This window comes from Pteropus vampyrus, unplaced genomic scaffold (genome assembly GCF_000151845.1).
Source record: "Pteropus vampyrus isolate Shadow unplaced genomic scaffold, Pvam_2.0 Scaffold331, whole genome shotgun sequence".
Lineage (NCBI taxonomy): Eukaryota > Metazoa > Chordata > Mammalia > Chiroptera > Pteropodidae > Pteropus > Pteropus vampyrus.
The window spans coordinates 981,696-1,008,297 of record NW_011889112.1 but is presented as its reverse complement, the minus strand read 5'-3'; the positions used below and the strand labels follow the sequence as shown (position 1 = coordinate 1,008,297).

General features: G+C 45.5%; 1 protein-coding gene across 4 annotated transcripts; it reads left to right on the top strand.

Annotated features, from left to right (window-relative positions):
• The first annotated feature begins 1,620 nt into the window (after positions 1-1,620).
• On the top strand, positions 1,621-24,781 carry TMEM72 (transmembrane protein 72). 4 transcript variants are annotated; one of them, XM_011378142.2, is made up of 5 exons: positions 1,621-2,178; positions 16,313-16,379; positions 19,944-20,015; positions 20,827-20,966; positions 22,406-24,781. In XM_011378142.2, the coding sequence occupies exons 1-5, from the start codon at positions 2,109-2,111 to the stop codon at positions 22,882-22,884; spliced, it is 828 nt and encodes a 275-aa protein (XP_011376444.1). In that variant the 5' UTR covers positions 1,621-2,108; the 3' UTR covers positions 22,885-24,781. The 4 variants fall into 4 exon arrangements, with proteins under 4 accessions (XP_011376444.1, XP_023377883.1, XP_023377882.1 ...); XM_023522115.1 differs by having other exon boundaries at positions 2,103-2,178; positions 19,952-20,015; XM_023522114.1 differs by having other exon boundaries at positions 2,107-2,178; positions 19,840-20,015.
• Positions 24,782-26,602: the final 1,821 nt, after the last annotated feature.

Here is a 26,602-nt window from a genome sequence, read left to right as displayed (position 1 = left end):
TAATCAACCAGCTTAACAATAAGGAACAGGTAAGTTAAGCAGCTCCACAACCACATCTAATGTCTGGTGTTGCTCCCCATCTCACTGGGCAGACTCCATGCGCTGGTCATGCCCTTTGTCTCTGCCCCCTCACCCCTTTATCCTGGGATAGCTGCCCCTCCAAACACAGGGGAATCCAAAGGGAGGAGCACAGCCTGTTCTCAGGCCCCTTATTAAAAGTAAGGGATACTTTCCCATATGTGACCAACACATGACCTTCTGGGCTATTTGACCAGAATTGGGTCACACTCCTATTCCTAAACCAAAGTCACTAGGAAGGGGAGACTACTATAACCAGGACTGGTGAGCTGAACAGAGCTCACCACACAAGACCTGGAAGGGCTCCATGCCTTCAGAGCCTGCAGGATTCAGGTATGCAAAAAAAAGCAGCTGCTATTAGCAAGGGTGAAGCAAGTCATGCTGTGGGGTCCAGCCAGAGCTTCCCAAGGAGCTCAGAGAGAACAGCTTCCTACAGGAAGTAGAGCCACAGGCTGCTGACACATGGCACCCAACAGCTCTATCTGTGCAGCAGAGACCCAGGCAGTAAAATTTGGTGGAGGGTTTTTAGGTGTTAAGATCTGTGGAAAATTTGAAAGTATGGAGTTGATAAACACAGTCTGCTGTTAAACACAGTCAGCTAACCCAAGAAATAAATATATCAAATCATATTTTTAAACTTATTCTTAAAAATCACATGAACACAGAGGTTCTTAAACTCATTCAAGGTTGGAGGGAGATGAAAAATAATGGCAGTCTTTATGGAATGCTATGAAATCTTGATCAAATTAATCAATCTAATCAGAATAATTTTAATAGCAAAAAGTATCTATTTATTATCTGAGGGTGTATGTATCCTCACCAAAAATAAAATAAAATAAAATAAAATAAAATAAAATAAAATAAAATAAAATAAAATAAAATAAAATAAGCAAGACAGATTATGTCAGAGTTTTTGAGTTTTCCCCTATGATTAGAATTTGGTCTTTTGTTTGTTTGTTTATTTTGTTTCCCTAATTTGCTTTCTTGTTTGTTGTCTATCCTATGTGAGTGAAGGGGTAAGAGTTCAGAAAAATGCCTGGAAGGAAAGCTGAAACTTGATATTATTTACTCTCTTACATCAATTAGTACATTAAAAATTAGTGAAAGCCCACAAATGCCAAATTTTAGAGGCTGGGCTTCTTGGAGAAGCTCTCAGAACATACTTTGAGAACCACCAATCCAGCCAAACTTTCTCATTTATTTTCAGCAAAAGTTACTAAGGCTCCCAAATACCTTTGTGTTTTATCAAGGTCACCAGTTAATTATTGACACAGCAACTCCCCTCTCAAAGAATCATAGTGATTCCCTCATTGCATGTCAGAATGCACGTCAGGAATAAAGGAAGATGCCTATATGGCATAGGCCTGCACTAAGTATGTGTGGTCAGAGTCCAAACCTGCTACAGACTCAAAAGCTTTCTAATCCACCTATATTCAAAAGAATAGAAGCTCAGAATTCACTTCAAAAGTTGTTTCTGCTGGTGATTTAAAGACACATCCCTCTCTCTCACATATGCACACACAGGGACCTGCATTCCTACTGTCACCTCTAGACACTGACTCTCCGGATCCCAACAGCCTGAGGTCAGTGTGACTGTCCTGGAGCTGCCCAATAAGGAAGGGCCAGGGAGAAGGGCAGGCTCCCTCCTCTGAGCCAGAAAGAGTTAATTGCCAGATCCTGGCTGTCAGCCTCCAACGCAGCCCTAATAGGCCTGATCGCAGGCGGCCACTGGGACTGCAGAGACTGCAGGTCAGGCCCTGGCTGTGCAGAGTAGTGGGGACATTCTTCCAAGGTAATGATTAAGCTGAGTGCTTGGAAAGGGCACAGGCAGTCAAGCCAGGAAGGTGAGTCCTATTCACACCTCGGCCAGGCTGTGGTGGCTGGGACTGGTTTGGGAAGGCAGGGCCCCAGGGCACTGGGGCCCTGAGCCGGCAGCCAGAACCTCCCACTGCACAGAAGCATTTGAGAGCATCTCAGGCCAGAGCCTCTGTTGTTTGCCCTACTGGGACCCTGCACTTGCCCTTGGCACCATGAAGCTGCAGGTGTTCTGGACTGGGCTGGAATACACCTGCCGGCTCCTAGGCATCACCACTGCTGCAGGTAAGACCCCGCCTCCCTCCTGTAGTCCCCCTGCACACTAGGTAAAGCAGACAAGGCTGCCAAAGTCGTGGAAGCTGGCTGGCAGACACATCTGACCACAATGCCCTTCACATTTCTTCCCAAGACCCCAAGAAACACTGCTCTGCAGGGCAGCAGCTGGTACAGTGGGGTAAGCCTGGGACTGGGAACTAGGGGGCCCAGTGCGGAATCTGTTTGACAACCTACCATCTGTGTGACCTTGGGATCCCTCAGCATCCTCATCTTAGAAATGAGTGGAGGGGTGTGCCCCACCTCCTGGAGGGCTGTTGTGAGATAGGGATGGAGGTTGAAGATGAAAGCATAAAAGGCTGATGCCTCACTGTAGAGTTATGAAAATGGAGCACATCTTGCTTTACTCAGACCACAGCTTCATTTTATGGAGAGAAACTTCCCAGCACTCAAGCAGGCTGAGCTAGAGGGCTGGTCATGGAGATCTCCAGCTTCCCTTAATGCACTGTGGGATTAGGGGGAAAATGGTTCCCCAAAGTGGGTTCCTCTTCCTCATCTGCCTGATAATGGGCTGCTTAACTTGCCAGGAAGATAGACAGATGCACAATCCTGAGTGCTGCTTGCTCACTTCCCCATTGCAAATCCTGACCTTTAGTTCCATGCCCCCATGGCCAGGATCTGTGTGGAAGAAGTAAGCAGGCAGTATTCTGAGCCCTTAGCTCTGAGCCCCATTGTCTCTTGGGGACAAGAAGGAGACATGTCCTTCCCTGCAACCGGACTAAATTATATGCATGGATCTTAGTGGGTGCAAATGGCCCCCAGCTCAGACTCAAATAGTGATGCTTCCAGCCCCAGCCCTGTCACTTGCCAATGTGTGATTTTGGGAGAACCACCTGGGCTCTCTGGGATTGAACATTCTAGTTCATGTAATGGAGATAATTGGACCTGTTGGCCAGGTATTTTGGAGGATCAAGAATGCACAAACTAATCATAGCTAGGTGGAGGTGGGGATGAATACTTCTTGGAAGAAGCTCCATGATAGACTTCAGAGCTTAAAGGGACCCATGTCATTCCCAGGAACCAGGCCAGTCTCACTGGTAAACTGGCTAGTGGGCCTGAAGCATGTAGGCCCTGAGTTAGTACAGAAAGGACTATTCAAGATAACCCAATCCCACATTCTCCTGTTATAAGATTGAACATCTGAGCTCAAATAGGGACAGTGACCTTGCCCAAAGTCATGTTTCAGGTCAGAGAAACAGCCAGACTAGAGCATTGATCCCTTGACTTTCAAAAAGGCTGGAATTCTGGCCAAAGAGCTCCCTGCTTTGAAGGATAGAAAGTCCTACTCAGTAGGCACCAGGAAGGGGCTGAAATTGCTCTGTCAGAAGCCCTGAGTAAATGACCTGGTGGGAGAGATAGCTCCAGCCTCTGTCAAAAGAACCTTGTCTCCTACATGTGTGGGAATGACCACCAAGGCCCCCAACTACCCATCTTGGGGAGGGGAAGGTCACTCTAAGTTGTGTTTCCGTGTCTGGGTTCAAATCCTGGTTTACGATTGTTGATATTGACTCAACCTGCCCTCCTATAAGCCCTGGTTTCCAAATGTGGATGCACACCATTTCCAGCTATTGATGTTATGGTGACAGTCCCCCTGCCACATTCTACCCAGAGCTGAGGACTGCCTTCTATCTAGAAACTGTTTTAAAATATATTTATCCTTATAATGGATTATCTAAAGAGAGTTTAAAAGTCTGATTTATCTTAGCCAGTGGAAGGATCTGCAGCCATGCACACGCGCATGCGCGCGCGCGCACACACACACACACACACACACACACACACACACACACGCACATGCAACTATTCCTCTTGACCACAACCTTTATCTCTGTACAGAGAGGACTGTTAGTGCTGAGGAAGGGCCTCTCACTTGGTTTTGATATAGGATCCAGGCTAAAAATTGACCACAAGTTACCTCCTAATGGCCAAACTTTCCAATAATCTTGCTGGGTCTTTCTAGAGTGTTAGGAGCAAGTAGAAAGCTAGAGAGAGGGGCTTTTGGTGCTCTTGGGCATATCTCGAGTTTCTTCCAGCATCACTGAACTCCTGGCCTTTTTCCAGTGTGTCAGATTTGCAAATTCCTGTTCCCTTAAGCCTCATTGCTGTTGAAATCTCTGTTTAGAAGTCCAGACCTCATTTACAGGGGCATCACTGCTAGAAAGGAAATAAGACTTGAGACAGAGGCTGTTAATTCGCGGAATCTCTGGGAGATGTACTGTAGCTCCTGATCCCACTGTGGAACTGTGGAGAGAAGTGAGGTTCTACAAAATCTAGGAATAGTATGTAATCCAGAGTCGCCCAGAGTCACCTACAGGGACCAGGCAGCTCCCATCCTCCTCCTCCTTCCCCTCCCTCTTCCCATTGAGGACCTCCTTCCCTTCTGCAGACAGGATCTGTGGCTATTAGAAGCTACAAAGGTACAAGGCCCCAGGAAACTCCACCAGGATGGCAAAGCCCGCAGTTGCTGGCTGAGCTCATCTCTCCCTCTCTACTCAGCCCCCTCTGGATGAAGCATCATTAGGATGTCCAGTGGTCCCACAGGCCATGTTGTCTCACCCCTTTGTCCAGCCCCACATCACAGAATGGACACAGACAGAGCATTGCTACAACCAAATAGAAATAAAAAGTCCATGGATAGACTGAACCCAGCTAGAGATGTTTCTGAAATTAAAAAGTCTCTCACTTTAAATCCGTCATAAGGTTTCCAGGTCATCACAAATCCACTTCTCTCCATAGTCTTACACTTAGCTGGCTTCACTCATTTGCATGACCTCCTTGGCTGGGAAAGCGTGTGTGTGTGTGTGTGTGTGTGTGTGTGTGTGTGTGTGTGTGTGTATCCACATATGTGACCTCTCAGTGCTTATTACTGAGATGTGGCCTCAGCAGCTACCCAGAGAAGCAGACATTCTGGGGAACTGCACAGATCGTGAGAGTGCCGCACTCCCTGTGCAGATGCCGGATACCTTCTGTCTACCCCTCAGAGCAAGTCCTCACTGGGTCTACCTGAATGCACAGTCATGACATCCTAAGTTAGAGACTCAGCCTCCAGGGGAGTCTCAAACCTATAAATTATTCTCATTGCAGACTAACCATCTGGATACGGGACCTAGGAAAATGGGTTATAACTGAGATGGGAGTGCAGCATTCCAGGGCGATGCTCCCTTATAAAATGAGAAAAGGGCCTGTGCATGGGGATTGGACCTCATGCCTGTTCTGGGAAGGCAGGATTGGCTTCCCTTTGAATTTCTGCAGTCCTCTTTAACCCCAAGTGTAAATCTCCATGAACATCCTCACCACTCCTCAGCCCTGCCCCAAGCCTACAAGGAAGGGAATGGGAGGAGTTCCCTGTTTCTGGTACAGGAGGCATCGTGAGGGCCCCAGACTTGTGTGGAATGCAGAGGAAAGAAGGCAGACTCATTTCCCTAGGCCCTGACCACTGGAGGGAAAGCCTTTTCCTCACATTTATGTCTTTGCATATGGATGGGCATGGGCTTCCCCAAAAGAGAAGATGCCAAGAAAATGTTTCTGGGCCCTTTTGTAAGGCCTCCCAATTTTCCTCAGAGCAAAGGAGCTCACATTTCAAGTTCTTTGCTGCCAACACTCAAGGGCTTTTTAAAAAATACTTCCAGCCCCTGCTCTAGGTATAATAGCTGACAATGAACATTATTACTTGAATACTTACTGTGAGCCAAACTTTGCTACATGCTTCAAATGTGGTATCTCATTTCATCCTTATAACTATCCTTTGCAGTACTATCATGGTCATCCTCATCCATATTATATGTAGGGGGAAACTGAGGCTTGGTGGGGTGAAGCAACTTACTCAAGGTCTCACAACCAAGAAGCAGGAAGGCAATATTTGAACTGATGGTGGTCTACTCCTGAGATTCAACTGTTAGTCGATGTGCCCTCCACCTAAATCAGGCTAAGGAACATATATTTCCATATTTGAGTGACCCCAGGATGCGGGATGCAAAACACACAGAAGGTACCAATGAAACCTAATTAAGAACACCTATCAGTCTATCCTAGCACCCCTGTCAAGAGTCAGCCTGACCATGCATGAGCTCATGCAGGTAGGGCCATGGTGAGGATGGATATAGTTACAATGAAGCATAGTCAAGAATGATCGAACACTTCCTAATATTTGATCCAGCTGCTCATTCTGTCTCTGAATGATTGCCATGCATGCTTTGACTAATACTACCATGACCATCCTGCCTGAACTTCATCCAGGGACAAATCTGTACACGTTTCCAGAGGGAACTATCACAGTAGGACTTTCCATTTATGGATCCAGAGGTGCATGACTGACAACCTGCTATAAAGTCATTATCTCACTGAAGCTCCACTAATGTCTTTGAGGGCCAAAGGCTGAGCTTAGTCCCATTTTACAAGTGAGGAAACTGAGGCTTAGAATGTTTAGATAGATTTGCAGAGGTCACATTCCAGTAGCCAGCAAGTCTGGTAGTGGAGCTCCAGTCTGCCCACTCACAGAGCAATGATAGGTGGAAACTTTGGAGCCTATAGGTACACAGTTCCAAAGAGAAAGGCACCACACAGCCAACTAGGATATGAGCTGGGATTAAGGCAAGGCCATTTTGAGCAAGCCTTGCTTGTCAGGGTAACGTGCTATTTCTCTTAAATCAATTACTTTGGATCAACCCGGGATCACTTAGGAGTTTGTTTTTTTCCAGTTTTTGACTCATTAACCTCTCCTCTACATTAAGGACAAAGCCACATTCCCAGCAGCCTTATTCCTGACACACTCCTTTCAAAATGGAGAGTTGGCTTATTAATATAGACTAGGACAAAAGAAGCATTTAAACACAGATGTTCTCATTATTTTTTAAAGAGTACAGCAAATGCATAGTTTGACCTTAGCCCTATTCAAAGCCTTCAGAAACTAATGCTTCTGAGGCAATCATCTTGGGCTCTCCATGCTAATTTCTACCCTTCTTAAATGTACATCCCCATGGCCAACTCCTGACATAGAAGCTTCATGCACTCCAACACATCCACAGGTGGATTTATTACCCACATTATTCTCAGATCCTCCAAGTGGATGTTGACTCTTTTCTTTTTCCAATCTGATTTTCCTAATAAGTAAAATATCTATCCTCCTATCACTGACGGATAATATAATTTGGTTCAAGCATTTCTTTCTTTACTTATTTGTGTCTGTGTCCTCTTTCTTAGATTAAGAACAAGAAATCTCTTACTCCACTTAGGATTCATTTATTCATTTATTCCCACATTGTACAATGTAGACACATATATTAGGATGGCATGACCTCTGCCTAGAGAAGCACGTGGTCTGACCAGAGAGATAAGCTAGAAAATATACATCTTGGCATCAAGCACTAATCTATAGTTTTTGGCAGAATGAATTTGTGTTCTTCTCTACCTTAGGTATGTTACCTAACCACTTTAAACATCAATTTTCTCATCTATGAAATGGGGAGAACAACTGTATCTACCCTTTGGGGTTGTGAACATTCAATGAAACAATAACTAAAGCAGGAAAATGTCTGGTACATAGATTCTCATTCGTTCTGGTTTATTTTAGAGGAACACACAGAACACACAAGAACTGCACGGCATGAGTAAAGGATTCTTCTCGCAGGATAGACAAAGGAGGAAGATCAGAGGAAAGGAACAAGGCAATATATGACCATTAAGCAGGAAAGGGAGGATAGGCTACACTGTGAAAGGTCTTACACTGAGTAACATTTCTTGTCATATTTTGAGCTTGGGTCATTAAGATCAACCCACAGGAACTTGTTTATTTCTATACCACTTGTAGGAAGGATTTCTATATCAACAAGAAGGAATATTGTAGCCTCATTTTATTTTACATGGGCTGACAGTTCTTTTAAAGTTGACCTTAATTCTGTACAAACATCTGGAGCGGGTTATTATCATAAAGGAATGAAGTCAAATACAAGTGACTGACGTTGGGGAGAGGCAGTTCTCTTGGAGCTTTTCCCTGAGCCTTCCTAGCTTTCCATAGGCAAGGTAGGTCAAATGAAGAAACATAGCCTGTGTGGCATGGAGAGAGAACACCTGGAGGCATGGTCATTGTTTCCTGGCACCAGGAAAGCTGCCATGGGGAAGAATGAGCAGTTGTATTCTCTTTGAATGCAAGATAGAAGAAGAAGCAAATATCTTGGCCTAAAATCAAGACATAGAAGGAATACTCCTCATGGGTCCTCACAAGTAAAAAGCCATTCTGTGCTGGAGGCAATATTCTCAATAGTATCAGTGAACCCGTCAAGTCTTCAGAGTCCTTCCAGGTAAATAAAGTCATCGCCAAAAAGTAGTGTATCAGCCTAGATGGTTTCACAGGTGAATTCTATAACATTCAAGAAAGAAATAATATCTACTCTATACAACCCTTCAAGAAATTTGAAAAGGTAGGAATGTTTCTCAACTCATTCTACAAAACTAGCATTACTCCAGTAGCAAAACTAGACAGACATCACAAGAAAACTATAGACTAGTATCACCCATCAACATAGAAAAATTCTAAACCAAACTTTAGTAATTAAAATAAAAACATATAAAAATGATAATATATTATAGAGTTTATCTCAGAAATGCAAGGTTCTTTAATATTTTAAAATAACTTAATATAACTGACCATATTAACAAACTAAAAAGAAAAGCCATATTACTATCTAAATAGATACTATCTAAATAGATAAAATTCATTATTTTTTGATAAAAACTATCATCAAATTAGTAATAGAAAGAAATGCCATCAGTCTAAAAAGAGCATCTACAAAATGCCTACAGCTTCTTAAAAGTAAAACACTAAACACTTTTCTCCTAAAATTGGTAACAAAACAAGAATGTCCACTCTCATCACTTCTATTCAACATTATAACAGAGGTTCTAGCCAGTTTAATAAGGCAAGAAAAAGAAATAGAATGCAAACAGACTGGCAAGGAAGAAGAAAAACTTGTTATTCACAGATGGCATGATTGTCTTGGAAAAGCTGATGCAATATACCAGTAAAGCTCCTAGAACTAATAAAGGGTTTTTGCAAAATTGCAGAATATGAGATCACTATACAACAATTAATTGTATTTCTATATATTAGCAAGAAATAATTAGAAAAATAAATTTTTATTATAATTCATAATAGCATCAAAAATATAAAATATTATGAGATAAAGCTGGCAAAAACCTATATGCTGGAAACAAAAAATATTGCTGAGAGGTAGTAAAAAAGACCTAAATACATAAAAATATATTTTGTTCATGGGTCAAAAGGCTCAATATCATTGAGATGTCAATTCTCCCCCTCAAAACTGCCCTGTAGTCTGAATGCAATCTCAGTCAAAATCCTAGTGGGAATTTTTTTCTAAAAATTGACAGGCTGTTTCTAAAATTTGCCTAGAAATGCAAAAGCCATAATATAACCAAAACAACTTTTTAAACAAAGAGCAAAGTTAAAATTTAACACTACCTGATTTTAAGACTTATTATAAAGTTATAGAATTCAAGACAGTGCAGTTTTGACACAAAGACAAATCGATTAATGGTACACAACAGAGCCCGGAAATAGACCTAGACATATGAACAACAGAATTTTGACTTAAATACAAAGGCAATTTTGTGTAAAAAGGATAACTTTCTCAACAAATGGTACTGAACAACTGAACATCCATTTATCAAAAAGTGAAGTTCTATGTGTACTTTGTACCATATACCAAAAAAAAAAGGCTCAAAATGGATTGTAGACCTAAATGTAAAAACTAAAGCTATGAAACTCCTAGACAGTTAGATAAAAACTTGGTGATGGGTTAGGCAGAGATTTCTTAGATACAATGCCAAATTTCAGTCCGCAGAAGAACAACTTGATAAATTGTACACCATCAAAATTAAAAACTTTACTCTTCAAAATATAATTTTAAGAGGATGAAAAAACAAGTCAACAAAGAGACACGATGGCAAATAAGCACATGAAAATGTTTCATGTCATTAATCATGAAAATGCCCATCAAAACCACAATGAGATACTACTACACAGTTTTAGAATGACTAAAAGTAAAAAGACTCACCATGCCAAATGTTGAAGTGTTGGAAATGATGTGGAACTTTCATACAATACTGATGAAGATGTAAAATGGTACACTCACTTTGGAAATGGCTTAGAAGTTTCTTAAAAAATTAAACCTAAACCTACCATATAATCCAATCATTCCACTCCTAGGTATTTACCCAAGAGAAAAGAAAGAATAGTCCATGCAAATATTGTACATGAATGTTCAGAGCATCTCTATTTGTAATAGCCCAAACTAGAAACAACTCAAGTGCCCATCAACAGATGGATTATAAACTAATTGAGGTATATCCATATTACTTAGCAATAGAAAAACATGACAACTAAAACATGCTACAACATGGATGAATCTTACAATAATCATGCTGAATGAAAGTAGACAGCCAAAAAAAGAGTACATATTATATGATACCATTTCTATAAATTTCTAGGAAATGAGAACTAATCTCTAGTGTCAGAATGTACGTTGGTGGTTGCCTGGAGGTGGTTGAAATAGTAAGAGGGTAGTATTACAAAGATACTAGGATAGACACATTCATTATCTTGATTGTAGTGATGGTTTCCTGGCTATATTCATATGTCAGTACTTATCAACTTGCATACATTATATAAGTGCAGTTTGTTATACATCAATTATACCTCAATAAAGCTGTTTTAGAAAGTGGATGTGTCAGTTATCTATTGCCAAAATAATGCTGTGTGACATCTGAAAACCTTATGGCATACAGCAATAAGCTTTTATTTACACACCTGAGGAAGTAGGCTAGGCAGCTCTGCTAATGTTTGCTGGGTGTGCTTACCTATCTGGGGGCTGTTGGCTTATTTAGACTGGCCTCGGCTGGAATGAAATAGGCCATTCTGCTTTCTGCGTCCTTTATGCTCCAGCGGGCTGGCTCTGGCATGTGCCCGTGATAATGGCAGAGGCACAAGAGAGCATGCCAGTTCACAGATTTCACGTCTGTGCTTGCATAGTGCTCAAAGCAAGTCACATTGCTGAGCCCAGATTCAAGGGTTGGGGAAACAGGCTTCACTATGAAGTCACATAAAGTGTATGGATACCAAAAGGGGTGAAGGTTTGGGGGTATCACTGCAATTTACCACAAGGACTTCTATAAGGCCAAACAAAATTGATGTATTCACTAGTCAGCTTGAGTCTATGGCTCTAGTAGAGAATGAGTGGACTCTCTCACCTTTGGAAAATTGTCCCCAAACAGGTTTGTGAGAGTTATTGGAGGTTACTAAATGCCACATTATACTTTCTGATCAAGTCTCACATTTTCTCTGATACAGCACCCCCCTACCTTTAGTTCACCCACACTCTGGGACCAGAGTTCCAGGATGCCCAGAAGATGCTCAGAAGGTAGCTGCCCTGCCCAGATCTACACCACAGCCTCTTGGTCCAGAATCTCAGATCCTGCTAAGCCTGAACTAGAACATAGTTCAAGGAGGCAACTCAGAAGAGAACCTTGTGAAGAAAATACTATGAGAGGGTCAGACCCAGCCCAGAGAGGAGGGACAAAGACTAGAGGGAAGGGGACATGATGAGGAGGCCAGGTTTGTCCACAAATTCTTGAGGAGGAAGACCTGGCTCTAACCTGAGCCGTGCAAGAAGCCTCCCTGGGGACTGTGCAGGGACATGAGATAGAGGGGTGCAGATGACTGTGCTAGGGTGAGCTTGTCATGTGGTTCTGTTGGGCTGGGACAAGGGGTAATGAGATTCCAAGGGACAGATAATGAGAAGGGATAGAATGATAGGCCACTTATCAGCAGTGTAAAAGCAGTATAGCACTTACCTGCCAGCACCTTTCCCACTTGCAGCTTGGAGAATAACACAGCCAAGATTCAGAGTGTTCTGGGGACAAGTCTTTCTTGACCCTAGAGAATTTGTTATAATGAAATCCTGATTCTGGGGACATGTATGGCATTTGTCTCCCTGTGTCCATGTCAAATTGTCAGCTCCTCTGACCATGCTGACCCCTGGGCAAAGACCTCAGTGTCATTTGTTGGGGTGAGTTGCTGATGAAGGCCACCCATCTAATACTGAACTAGAGCCCTGTAAAGGCAGAGATTCCAGTCAAGCTACTCCAATGTATGGCATGTGGTGGGACCTCTGGAGAGGCAGCTGAGCTAGCACACCCAGGGAGCTTCCAAACCCAAATGCCTCTGGTCACCTGTGACCATCTCACACCTCTGCTTCCACTCCCCAGAAAATGGTGAAAGACCATCATATGATAGCAGGGCATGCCCTTCTCCTTTGTGCCTCAGAAGCCTCTTTGTCTGGGCCCCCAGAAAGAGCAACTCTCCCCTCTCCTGGGCACCCTGCACTGCAAAGAGGTAAACAGTGCCACCTGGGCACACCATCAGAAGCCCCCAATCAGAACTTTGCTTCAAGCCAAACCAACAAAGAAACTGGAAGAGGGGGAGGCCAGGAGCATTCTGAGCAGAGTCCTGTACTTGTGCCACCACCTTGTGTCTGCCAGGCAATCTTAACCAAATATCACCAAAGCCTCCTATCCCTTCTGCCTGAGGTCAGGAAGCTTTCTGAAGTGTCAATTTGAATATGTCACTCAGCTGCCTCAAAACATTCAAAGCTCCCCTGCCCAACCTGTGGAGTCTGGTGTTTAAAGACCTATAGTTCTGGCCCCAGTCCACAGTTACTGCCCATTGCCCCCTCCATATGCCCCTGATCCAAAAGAAATAACTTGCTGTTATGATGGCGAGGAGGAGGGTCTTTCTGCAGTGTTTTGCCCCTCCACTTGCACATGCATTTTCTGCCTCCTTTCCCAGTCGACTTTGCTTCAATCTTTATAAAATCTTTCCTGATAATCCCAAGGAATGGCCCTTCTCTCTCTGGCCCCCAGAGCACTTAGGTGAACCTCTCTTACAGCCTGAGTCACTATATTTTTCTCAGTCCATATCACATCTCTCCCCCTAAACCAAGCAAACCCCAGAGTGGAGCCTGATGCCTGACTCAAGCCCACTTGTTGGGCTTGACCCCAAATCACCCCAATGGGAAGCCACAGAAGACAAGATGAAAGCACATTCTAGGAAGAGCTGCCAGGAGACACCAAGGAGTATGGCCAGATAGCTCCAGGACAAAGGGAGGATCATGGGTCGAGGCTAAAGGCAGACAGATGCTGGGGACAGAAGAAAGGATTTCATGGTGGTCTGCGTTGTCGCAACATCACATGGTCTGCCTCTGAGAACATGAGCCCCAGAACTGGGAAGATCAAGCTGAAATCAGGTTACCCTTGGCCCCAGTACCAAAGGGTCTTAGGGCTCCCATGAGAATCCCACTGGATCCCCTTAAGGGATTTCCTCATCTGAGGACCCATGCCCAGCCTCCGTTGACCTTCCCTCCTCTTCTAGCCAAAGGGCACCCTCTGTCCCTGGGCTTGCAGTTTCTAGCATGGCTGCAGTTGTTTGAGAGCTTTTGGGTGGTGACACCACTTCCTTTCATGCAAAAGGAGCTAGCTGGAGCTTGAGAAAGCTGCCAGGGCCTGAGTGAGAGTAAGAAAGGAGCTCATGTGTACTGGCCACCTGACACTCACAATTACAAAAACCTGCGTTTCAGACCGGTCACTTTTCTCCAATCCAAGCAATAACTCTGTGAGGTATAACTTATTTTCCCTGTTCCACAGATGAAAACCCCAACTCAGATGGGTTAAGTACTTACCCATATTATCAAGATCATAACACACAGAACTGGAATTCCAACCTAGCTATTTCATTTCTCTGTTGTTATTTTGATTTTCTTTTAACTGCAAACCAGCCCTGGCTCTAGAGTGTTCCTCCAATTCTCTTGTTCCTCCAATTCTCTTTTAACTATTGACCCTTTGTATCAGTCAAAAGGTTCCTTAATAGCTTTCCACACGCCACGTGAGTACAAGTCAGGGAAAGGAGCCAAGTTCTCAAGAACCTTTCCTGCCACCTGCTGGTCATCCACCACAAGCCCATGCAAATCTACAAAGACTATGATAAAAGACTGTGAATAAAGCCCCTGCCAAAAATTACCACACAATTTCATTGAGCAACTGTGATGTGCTTGGTGTCGATTAGCTTATTGACAATGAGGAAGCTGAGGCTCAGAGAGATTAAGTGATTCAGCTATTAACTAGCAAATGTGAGACTGACATGCAGGATCTGACCTAGGTATCCAAAGTTGGTTGGTTTATTTGTTTTGCTTACACTCTTTGTACCTCAGTTTCCTCCTCTGTAAAATGAGGATAGCATAGTACTTTCACATAGGAACATTGTGATATTTAAATAAGTTAATAAAAGTTAAGTGTTGAGAACAGGACAGGATACATACTGAAAATTAAATGAGCAGTTGCCTACAACACACACTCACACACACATACACACACACCAACACCACCACACAACATAGACATACACTAGTAGACAGTGAAAACCAAGAAACTGCCCACCACCTGGAGCCAGAATTCTCAAGTTTGATCTGTAGGTCTTTTACATACTGGCATATGTGTGTTCTGATAAGAACAACACCAAGTCACTGAGCCTTATTTTCCTCCCTGTAAAACGTGGAGGATAGAACTCCTGTGTCACAGGGCTGCCATGAGGAGCCAGGATGTGTGTGACCATTGTGTGTAAACTATTAAGTGCTCTACAGGTTATACTGACACTGAGGAGGAGTGTGTGGCTGACTTGCATCCCTGGCCCCTGACTTGGGATGAACCAGCGAGCAGTTGGTACCTACAGAGGACAGAGACACAGTGTCCTCCACTCCTCTCAAGCACAGAGGAGAGCTGAAAGCCTCCATCACTAAGAATCAAAGAGCTCTATCCCCTTCACCCTGCAGCACTTTCACAATCCCCCCAGAAGTGAGGGGTTCCACACTGTGTTTCAGGATGCAGCATTTCTGCAGTGGACAAAGGGCTCAGGTCATCCAGAGCTAGAAGCTTATACAGTATCTCTGTCAGAGAAGAGAGGCATCAGGCCCAGGGAAACAGCCCATGAGTAGCAGAGATGAAGGACCACTCATAGCCAAATTCAACAGTCCAGCCTGACATTTTTGACTTTCTGAGAATACAAAGTGAAGCCACAATGGCAAATACCAGAGTGTGTCATCTGAGCCCAAAAAGAGAAATGCAGGATACTTGAGGTGCGATCAATTAGGGCCAGAAATAAGTCTGATTACTGGGCCAGCATGGTCCTGGAGAAAGGTCTCCTGGGACATCTGAGTGCTGTCTGTGGAATGTTTCTAACCGTGAGTGGGTGGGGTCAGAGCCACAGCTGGTTGAGTAAAACTGTGAGAGCAAGGACGTCCCTGTGAGGAGATGACAGGGAGCCAGCAAGTCTGGAAAGGTAGGTCCAAGACGAAATTTACCCTGGACAAATGGAAAGTCAAGTGTTTGAGCACAAGCATTTGAGCATCAACTGCCAAGAAAGGGCAGGTGGAGAGATGAGGTTGAGCAGCATCCCATGTCAGAGGAAAACCCCACGGGCTTAATCAGCACTGGGTCGAAAGCAACGAGCCAAAGGTGAGTGATGCTGCTGCCAAATCAGCAAGTGGAAAAGAGGTCATGGAAACAGCAAGAACAAGCAGGTCCAACCCATGGCCAAGCACCAAAGCCCAGACACACAGCACACATAGGTGTGGGCCTGAAGGGTGGTGAAAGCCCTAGAGGCCAAGACACATAGACAGCTGTGAAGCAGAGCATTTGGTGGCCTGTCAGCATGGGCTGTCTTTGGGGGCACTCAGGTGTAGGTGTAGTGGCATGACTAATGCAGGCAGAGAAGGATGGAGTCGGTGCTCTGGAGAGAATGTACAAAAAGACCTCAAGCGTTCTGCCTGTAACTACTCTGGTTTTTAGAGACCGATTCAGAAGGCCTCTGCTTTCTTGTATCTTCCCAGCCACCAATCCTTGTGCCACACACCTTGTGCCTCCATCCCCAGGTAGAAGGCTCACTCCATGGCCAAGAAGCCCTCCTCAGAGAAGTGCTATGGCTGGAGCGCCTGAGCCATTCTCCCCTCTCTTCTTCCCCTCTTAGTGTTGATCAGCGTGGGCACTGAAACCTTCTTCCAGGGGCAGTTCAAAAGCCTGGCTTTCTACCTGCTGTGAGTACATGTGAATGTGACCCTCCCTGCCTGCATAGTCTGTTCCACCTCACCCTAAATCTATTTGCTCAGACTAACCCAGGGCAGCCTACCTTTTCCCATGTTAAGTCCATCCAATCCCAGATGTGAAAGGAGTAGAGGAGACCTTAGGATATTCCCTGCATTGGGAAGAGCTTTAGAGAGACAATCCCATAAATCAACCAATTATCCTATCATCCATCCTCCTACCCATACAATCTCTCATCTACTCATCCACCCACCCATCCATCCACCCACTCATCCATCTGCCTACCCATTTATCTCTTCAATAAGACCTTTATTTGGCAAATATTGACTAAGATCTTGTTTTAAAGAGAGAGGAATTGGCTCAAAGGACCATAAGTTTGAACTCATTTCTATGCCAAGCACAGTTAAATATTTTATTTACATTATGTTCTTTAACTCTGACAGCACTGTAGAAGTGAATATTACTCTAGATTTGCAGAAGAGAACATTTAGCAGGAGTAAGCAGCTCAGCCCACATAAGTATGAGCAGGGCCCGTACTCATTGGCCCAGTTCATTTAGTTCCCCAGCCCCTGTCCTTTCTTTTCTACCAGCTGCCTCTGCAAATGCCCCCTGGTGGGAAGGAGGTCACTATGCAGTGTGTCCCAGACTGGGAAGAAAGCCTGGTGTCTCTGTCGGCTATGACCACCCAGTTTCTCAGTTGCACAATCCTGAGAAATACAGGAAGCCCTGTCTGCCTATGGGATCACCAGGCTACATCCTTCTCTCCCCTACTCTCCCTCTCCCTGTCCACCCTCATTATGGTGGCCTCGTCTGCATCCTAAGGATCCTCCTGTCTCAGACAAGCTCTTTGGTGTGCCAGGTGGATCACACCCACCATCTTTCAACCACATTCCAACCTCCCAGTTTATCCCACACAGCCACAACATCAGCCACGTAGAAACACAGATCTCTCTGATGACCTGTGAGGGTTGCCACAGCCTCCAGTCCACACTCCTTTGTCATCTTCTGACATCCACTTTATTCCTTGTCACTCAGTTTATGCCCCAGGAGCTTCTGACTCTTTCCCAAACTCACCCACATCACATCACCTCTAAACCTCTGCTCATCCTGTGGAGCGAGCACCATGGGTGCCTTTCCACACACTTCAGCATTCCCGAAGCCTGACATTTCTTCCTGGCATCCTGCTCTGGGACACTTGCCTAGCTGGCTAGAAGTGCCTTCTTGCTCTGAGCATCCTCCATGTATTACTGAGCCTGTCCCAGCTGCTATACCCTGTCTTCCTAGAATCCCAAAGCAGGCCCGGGCCTTCTTCCTCTCCATAAGGTTGCCTAGTTCACCCACAAACATCACTTTGGGTAAGACCTGGGGGTTATCATCCTACTGTAACAGGTAATGTTGGCCAGTTAATGTTGACTGCTTTCTGCCTATCACCCTGCCTCTTCCTGACTCTTCTGCCTGTCTTGAGGGGACACTACGCACATCTGGTAACTCTGTGATCTAGTCCTAGAAAACATTATTTCCACCAGCAGGTCCCCCTCACCTCACTGTGAACTACTTTATATATTCCGCACGTGCCCTGCTCTCCAACCTCGTGGAATTGGCACCCACAGCCAACCTTGCCCATCCCTCCTACACTCATGCCTACTAATTCCTAAAGGGCCATCCAAATGTACAAATGTCCTGCCTCCCTCCCTCCTTTCACCCCTTCTTCCTCCCATATTCCCTTACACACATATGAACTCCCCCCTACAGATCTGGGACTCCTGCCACTGTGTTCCCTCATACTTGGAGCATTCATGTATGACTGTCACTGCCTTCTCTGTATCCCCTGGACCAAGCAGGGGCCATGGTCAAAAGCAGACACCAGTAAGAACTGATCTGTCATTAGCTTTCCCTTTGTTCTTCTCCACTTCTTTCCATACTTGCTTCCTCTCCCATCTTCCTTCTTCCCATAAGACACTTCCTCCTTCTCTTCACTGCCTTCCTCACACTTATCCACAAATAGTGACCACACTATTGGCTAAAGGCTATTACCATTTAAAAGCTAAGGAGTAAGAGTTAGGAAGACCTGGAAGCATAGAGAGAGTGGGAGAAATTAGAGATTAAATACTAAATGATGAGAGGGAGAGAGAGAGAGAGAGAGAGAGAGAGAGAGAGAGAGAGAGAGAGAAACTAATATGTACATAATGAGCATTATGTGCCAAGCACATTTGAAGGGCTTTACAAAAATAAACTCATTTAGTCCTTATAACAATTTATTGTTGAAGCACCATAATTGCTCTCAGTTTACAACTGAGGAAACTGAGGCGCAGAGCAGCCAAGCCCCTTGCCCATGGTCACACAGCTGATTAGTAGCAGGAGCGATTCCCAGGGCCCTGAGAAAACCCTGACCCCCAAGTCACCTTTTCCTGCAAGGTAGCATCTTCCCTCACTCATTCATTTACTCCAATGCAAGTCCATGGATTGCTTAATAAGCTTTTCCCAGAGTGGGCGTGGGCTTCATGAAGAATTAGAGAGAGAACTACCTAAGGGAGTTCACAAACTGGTGGCTCTAGTCACACAGTACAACATGAAGAAGCAAGAGATCACTAGATAGACAACAGGAGGAAGGATGAGTCCTTCCAAGAGAGATACACCTATGGCCCTATGGCACCTGATAGGCTTCCTGTGTAGTCAAAGGAATATGGAAGCTCATGTAGGGCTTTAAAAGACATGCTAAGAAATTTCAATTCTACAGGCCAGTGATAGTCTCCAATAAAAATAAAAATAAAAAATGTAAGTTCCAGTCCCAAAGAATCTGATATAGAAAGTCTGGAACTGGCCCAGGAATCTATGATTTTAAATATTCCCCGGGAGATTCTGATTGGAGGGTCCCTGGACTACACTTGGAGCATGAGGAGGAATTTAAACATTCTAGATTGGGAGGAATATGATGATATTCGGGTATCAGAAGGAACCCTGGGGGCAGCCTGGCGGTGACAGAGTGGAGGGCCAGGTGGCACAAGGTGAGGGCCAGGGAGTCAGGGAAGCCAAAAGGGGGAAAGTGGTGCAGGTGTCCAGGGGGCAATGCTCAAACTCAGGCGATACAGATGAGGCCAGAGAGAATGGAACTGATTCTAAGGCTATTTAAGTAAAGTGATCAGCTTTTCCTGGTGAGTTTTTTGGATGATGAGACAAGAGGGAGAAGTAAAGCGTTCAGGAATGGATCCAACTGTAAGGCTTTCACAATTGGGCAGTGGGTGTCCATCCTGGTGACAATGGGTAGAAGGACTTGCCTGCCAGTATCCACACAGGAATGCTGTGGTCAAAGTGGTCTTTCCTGCTGGCCTTCAGTTCCCTCCTCATCTATCTATGGGCCCCAGACCCCAACCCCTCCACCACCACGTGCACGCCCTGGCATAGAGACAGCTCCTGGGGTTGCTGGTTGGGTGACAGGATTAAGTAAGTCGGTAGTCTTTAGATGCCCAAGAGGCCAAGATGCTGTGAGAAGAATGCCTACAGGAAAGCAAAGGAAGAATCAGAGGGTGCCCAGCCTCCCTCACCTGTCTCCATCATAGATTTATAGGAGCCGCCATCTCCGTGTGTGAAGGGGCCTACTTTGTGGCTCATCTGCTGGCAATATGTTTCCGGTAAGTAGCTTCCACTACCAAGGGATCCTTGCAAATTCTGGGGGGCAGAGGAGAGAAGAGCCCTGGACTTAAAGGGGGCATTTTACCAGCTCTGGACTCCTCCACTCCCAGGCAGGGTCTGGTCACAAAAGAATGACCAACGAGAGGCACCAGAGAGCCATGGCAGTTGAGTGTGGAAGGTGGGCCATGGTCTGGACCAGCACTCCCCAAAACTAGCCTGGGCAGGATGCAGATCCCTGCTCCAGGCCAATTCAGAAGATGAAGGAGATAAACCTAAAGGCAAGTGCTTTTCTCCTTCAAAAGTTGAAGGCAATAAACTTGAGGAAACCTGCTGAGTATTAGGCTTCTGCCAGGCTCACGTATGGACTGTGCATGCCAATTAAGAAGGAAGCCCCTCTGGGCCAATGCTATTTCATGCCTAGGCAAGACTCTGTGAGCAGGGTGCAGCTGGATTTTAGCCCGCTCCCCCACCTAGCCAGGCCCATGTGCAGTGCACAATCCATACAACTATCCCAGCTATGTAGCTCCATAATGCACACCTCCAATTCACCGTGGACTTCCCAGTAGATCCCTGAGTTTCCTATTCTCCTTTATACTGCCTTTGCCGCTCTTCTGGAGGGGCTCAGGTGTGACCCCTGAGTTTAGAACCCCTAAGTAAGAACTCCTACCCAGGGGAGTGTTTAGCCAGAGGCCACTGCTAAGAACATAGCCACCGTAGGATACTATCCCAGCCTCCTGTAGCCTCATGTATTGCTGGGGCTTTCCTGAGTCATTTCCTGCTTCCTACTAATCCTGGATGACTTCCTCCTAGGTGTCAGCCTGGGTCCCTGGCTTACAGAGCAAGGGAGAAGGCCCACTGGCTGGGCTGCTTTCAGAAGTTCCTTGCCTACATGCTGCTGTCCGTGGCCTGCTTTCTCCATCCTGTCCTGGTCTGGCATGTGACCATCCCAGGTAGGAGCTCCAAGAGGTAATTGAGGCAGGCAGTCCCCACCACAGGTGGGCTCTGAACAGGAGGAGCTGAATCTTCCTCTCCTCGGCCTGCAGTAACACTGACTACAAGGTCCCCACTGGCCCATTGCCCTCTCTGGCTTAGGTTGTGGTGATGAGGACCTGTCAGACATCGTCCATGATGATTAAGTGGCAGGAATGTCCCAAGAAGGGCATCTTTCCTGTAGGTGTCTAGAGGCTGCATCTCCAAAAGGGACTTGGTCTTTCCTCCAATGCATGTGTGCGAACTGAGCTTTCAGAGAGTATAAGATGGTCACTCCTCTGCCCAAACCCGTCTCTGTCTCCCCAGTGTCTACTGATTCAGATCCAAACTGTTCAGCCTGATTTGGAAGACACATTATGATGGGGCCCAAAAAAACCCTCAGAGCCACAATATTTTCTCCAATTCCACCACATAGACCCTATTGGTCAGCCCAGTTCCTAGGACTCAATGCTCCCACCTCTGGGTTTTGTCCATGATGTTTTCTGCTAATACCCTCCTCCCAGCTGTGAAACCTGTGCCCTTCTCACAACCCATCTGAAATGCCAGGAAGCCAACTTCCCAGTGAGACAAGATTGAAAGGCAGAGCCTCCTTTCCCTTCCTGTGGTTTCTCTTAATGTACCAGTCATAGCCTCTCAAGGCCGCTCCACGTGGTCCTCCAATGGACTCCTGGGCAGGGCTCAGCACTGCAGAGACTCAAGCAAGCCACAGCCTCCCACTCCTTAGAAACTGAGAGAGTCATAGGAGGCTCTGGGCCTGGCAGGAAGAACAGCTACCATCCCTCCTTCCTCTGGACAGAGCAGGGCTCCCAGCAGAGAAACTAGAGCAGCAAGTCTCAGCCTAGGACAGAAAGTCCTCATTCCTGGAGTCTGTGCAAGGGCCAGGAGTGGGGCCAGTGCTACACCAGCCCCACCCAAGGGTATCTGTACTTCCTTCTGTGAACTGAAGGGGTCCCCCACTTCTGGGATGGGGATGAGGTTCAGCAGATGGGGCCTTGTATCTAAGACAGAGTCCAAGCCCAGTGAAGGTATCACAAGTCCACCTCCAACAAGTCATTCTGAGAGGGACGCTGAGCACGGTGACAGAAGGCTGTTTAGGCAGCACTAGGGTCAGCTGTCAATAGGAAGGGAGCCTCAGGCACAGTGTCCTCTAGCTAATGGTCAAGGTAAGGGCCCTAGCATGGTACTGGCCCTGCTGACATGCCTCGGCTGGGTGTCAGGCCTGCCACCTGAGTCTGATGTGGTTGTGTGAGGACAAGTTAGGTGAAAAGACTAGAGCACAGGGGGCCTGAGCGTAGCCACACAAGAATGCTGCAGTGGCCTTTTGGAACAGTGGGCCCGTACAGCCTCTGGCTTTTCTCCAGGACATATCCTGCATCCTGACCTCCCAGATCTCTTCCAGGTTCCATGCTCATCATCACTGGCCTGGCCTATTTCCTGCTGAGCAAGCGGAAGAAGAGTAAAGCTGCCCCTGAGGTGCTAGCCCCTCCAGAGCAGTACACAGACCCCTCTAGCAGCGCCATTAGCACCACTGGTTCTGGGGACACTGAGCAAACCTACACTTTCCGCGGATCCCTCAAGGAGGGGCCCAGCTCCCTCTTCATCCACATGAAGAGCATTCTGAAGGGAACTAGGAAGCCCAGTGCTTTCCAGTGCCCCGATGCCCTGACAGAGCTGACGCTGGAGCCAGCTGACTCTCTGGCCAAGAAGAAGCAGGTACACTTTGAAGACAGTGTGGTCAGGATCATCCCAGCCCTCACTGAAGGCCTGGAAGATGAGGACAGTGAGCCAGAGGAAACCACCTCTGACACCACCCCTATCATCCCTCCACCTCAGACTCCGCTCTTCCTGTCTTCTCTCACGGGCACTGGCCTCTACTGAACTGCTTGCTCCAGCCTAGGGGACACTCAGTGAGGGGTCTGCCTAGATTGATGGCCCTGTGTGAAGTTTCCTGATATCCGTGGGCCCTCTAGGGAGCACAGAGTCTTCGCAGGTCAGCTCTTCAATGGGTAACCAGATATCCTGTGATGACTGGGCCTCTGGGGCCATCAAGTAGCCTGTCTGGTCTTGCAGAAGCCTTGAGGGAAGTACAAATGAAGCCCACGCTGCCTCAAGCCAGCACAAGTTCCTCCTTCTGGACACAGAGTGGAAAAACCCTTGTGCTTTCCCCCAAAGAGATCGTCACACCCACTTCACACAAGGCTGCCTCAGCCCCAGGAGAAGCCACCAGGCTTCTTCTGCTCCTGATACAGAGCCCAGCACTTAGCAAGGACTTGGCCTGTCCCATCTCTGAGGCAAGATCTCCATTCTGAAGGCCCAGGGATGCACTGGAAACTTACGCATGTCAAAAGCAGGAGTTGAAGGTAGCCATGGGTCCTGACCCCTAACCAATATTGCTCAGAATGGGGAGGACAGTCCAAGCTGCAGGCCTGCAGAGGGTGGAACAGCACCCAGCAGTGAGCTGCATTCTGTCTGCTCTGGAGCTGGTGCTGGGCAGCAAAGAGTCACAGAGCTGCTCAGGGAAACAATGCCATTCTGTGCTCACTGTGGGGAGAGCCAGGCCAGATGAGTGACACTCATTCCAGAAGCATCACTGAGGGCTCTCTGCATCCCAACCATATGAACTTTTCCAAGATTCCAAGTAGATGATGTAACCTAAAGGATCCTGAAAACCAATGTCAACCTTCAGCAGTGAATGCCACAGCACAGGACACAGTGCCTACTATTATATGCAGGGACCACAGAGGTAATGCCCTGAAGACTCACACAGCACAGAGAAGTGGCTCTGCCATGCTTAGATGCCTGGTAGCAGAACAACAACAATAAAAATGTTTGTTCAAAATTGAAGGGAAGAGGAGAGGAAGAGGGAGGAAAGGAGAAAAGTGAGCAGGCAGGCTAGCTCTCTGTCATGAGGCCATGAAAGTGACAGTTAACCCAGATTGAGCAAAGAAATTTCCATCAGCTATTCCTTAATTAAAAGACTTGCAATGTAGTTTTCATTTCTAAAAAGTATCTTTGGTCATGGGATTGTTGCAAGAAAGAGCAAACACTTCTTCACAGGCAATCTTAATTAATGAGCAATCCGAAAAAACAGTTACATGGCTCCCCAGTTCGTGTGTGTGAGCAAACACAACAGTTCTGCAAAACATACCTCAGGGCACATACTTTAAGGTCTAGATAAGAAATGTGTGTTCATTTTGGTACCCTTTTCAACACCCTCTACAAGGTATTTTGCAAAAGTATGGAAATAGCCAACCAGAAGCTAGTATCATTTTGGTACCTAAATTCAGCAAGTGTCTCACATAAGCAGACCTCTTTCTTTAGTAACCCACTTCATACATAAAACCAGGTGAATAAAGACAAACACATTCCCATAAGTCCTCCATGGGGGAAGCAGTAAAGCTGTTTCTTTACCTGCTACTGAGGAGAGACTTCAGGATCTGTGAGTCACAATCAGGCGAGAGTGAATAATATGAAACATGGGGTATGGATAAGTGGGAATTGTGCCCAGTTCCTAATGGGGAGGTGTCCTAGGCAGAACACCCATGCACAAAAGGATTGCAAGAAGAGAGAACCCAGGGTCTTGCACCTGTCATGTGGAGAAGAGGGATGGGCACAGCACAGGCACGGCCACCCTCTGTGGACCCCGATGTTCGCACTCCATTCTCAGAACCCCAGCCTGCAGAGCTGGATGAATGACCAGGTTGCAAGAAGCACACCTGAAAATGTAATGTCAAAGCTGTCAGATTCCATTTAATAAATATTTCTGTAAATCCAAGTGCTAGAGCATTGTTTTTGATGTGTCTTAAAGATGAGGGGGCATTGAGAGTTCTAGGTAATATGATGTGCATGTGATTCTGAGACATAGACCTCTGTCAGAGAACCATAAGCAGATGGCATCATATGTCTCCATTTGACTCTCAGCCCAAGACAACTACATTCTTATCTATTGATATCCTGCACAGATGCCATAATGGCCCTCATCTCTGCTGAGAACAACAGAAGGGCTGACACTGTTGTAGCCTGTCTCCCTTTCTCAGCAGAAAGCGGAGCAGACATTTTGTAGATGTGAAACAGCGCAATTGGAAGTAGAAAGAAAATTGGGCTGGGAATCATGAAATCTGCCACTAAATGCTGATTGATCTTGGCCATCCTCTCTGGTTTCAGTTTCCCCTATTACATGGAAATAACAGAATTTCTCTCAGGATTAGTGTGATCACTCAACTAAGAAAGGTGGAGAAAGTGCTCTTCAGATTACAGATCACCCACGTGAGTGTGAATGCACTTTCCTATTGCTGTGTGGGCCTCACAGTGAGAAAGCCCTAAAGTAAGGAAGCACTGAGGAAACACCATTAACACTTGTCCCTTGGCCAGGCCAGTGCAGATCCAAAAGCTTCTTTCTCAGTTCTAGAATCCAGTGCTTGAGCCTAAGGAGGGTGCCGCCACCATCTTCCACCTTAGGGAGCCACAGCAGACCCCTAAATGTGAGGAGCCATGTTCTAGAGGTCACCTAGTATAACAGGTCTCTCCCATCAGTCCTAAGAGATTTTCATTTTAGTTTTTAAAATCTGTGTTGAGATATAATTCACATATCATAAAATTCACCAATTTAAATGGTTTTTAGTATATTCATAATCAAGTTCACCATAATCTAAGTTCCCAACATTTTTATCACTGCCCCCCAAAATAAAACATTAGTAGTCACTTTCTCCCCTACCCTAACCCCACCCTAAGCAACCACTAATCTATTTTCTGTTTTTATAGATTATCCTTCTGGACATTTCATATAAATGGAATCATATAAGACGCGGTCTTTTGTGACTTGCTTTGTTCACTTAGCATAATGTTTTCAAGGTTCATTCATGTTGTAACATGTATCTTTATTTCATTCCTTTTAGAGGTCGAATAATATTCCATCATATGGATATACTACATTATGTTCTATTCATCTGTTGATGGGCATTTGGGTTGTTTCTACTTTGTGCCTATTATGAATAACACTGCTATGAACATTCATGTACAAGTTTTTGGGTAAACATATTTTCATTTCTCTCAGATATATACCTAGAGATGGAATTGCTAGGTTAAATGGTAACCTAATGTTTAATTTCCTGAGAAACTATTGACTGTTTTCCAAAGGGGCTGCATCATTTTACATTCTACCAACAATGTATGAGTGTTCTGACTTTTCCACATCCTTGCCAACATTTATTATTGTGTGTCTTTTTTATTATACTCATCTGTTTACTATGGTTTGGTATGTGTTTCTATAATTACTAATGGGACTGAGAATTTTTTCATGTAATTATTGACTATTTTTTTGTATAGCTTCTTTAGAAATGTCTACTCAAATGCTTTGTAGCTTTGTAGTAAGTACATTTTGAAACCAGGAAGTGTAAGCCCCCAACTTTGTTCTTTTTCAAGAGGTCTCTCACACTTCCATATGAATTTTAGGATCAGTTTGTCAATATCTGCAAAAAAGCAAACTGAAACTTTGATGGGAATTTCATTGACTCTCCAGATCACTTTTGGAAGTATTCCTACTTAACACTGTTAAATCTTCCAGTCCATGAGTATAGGGTGACTTTCCATTTATTTA

What these genes read in the sequence shown, in the direction of transcription:
- TMEM72 (XM_011378142.2), top strand. Translation starts at nt 2,109, where the DNA reads ATGAAGCTGCAGGTGTTCTGGACTGGGCTGGAATACACCTGCCGGCTC. An exon ending in AGCCTGGCTTTCTACCTGCT is followed by an intron (nt 16,380 to 19,943) that starts GTGAGTACATGT and finishes TCTCCATCATAG; the next exon opens with ATTTATAGGAGCCGCCATCT. An exon ending in CTGCTGGCAATATGTTTCCG is followed by an intron (nt 20,016 to 20,826) that starts GTAAGTAGCTTC and finishes ACTTCCTCCTAG; the next exon opens with GTGTCAGCCTGGGTCCCTGG.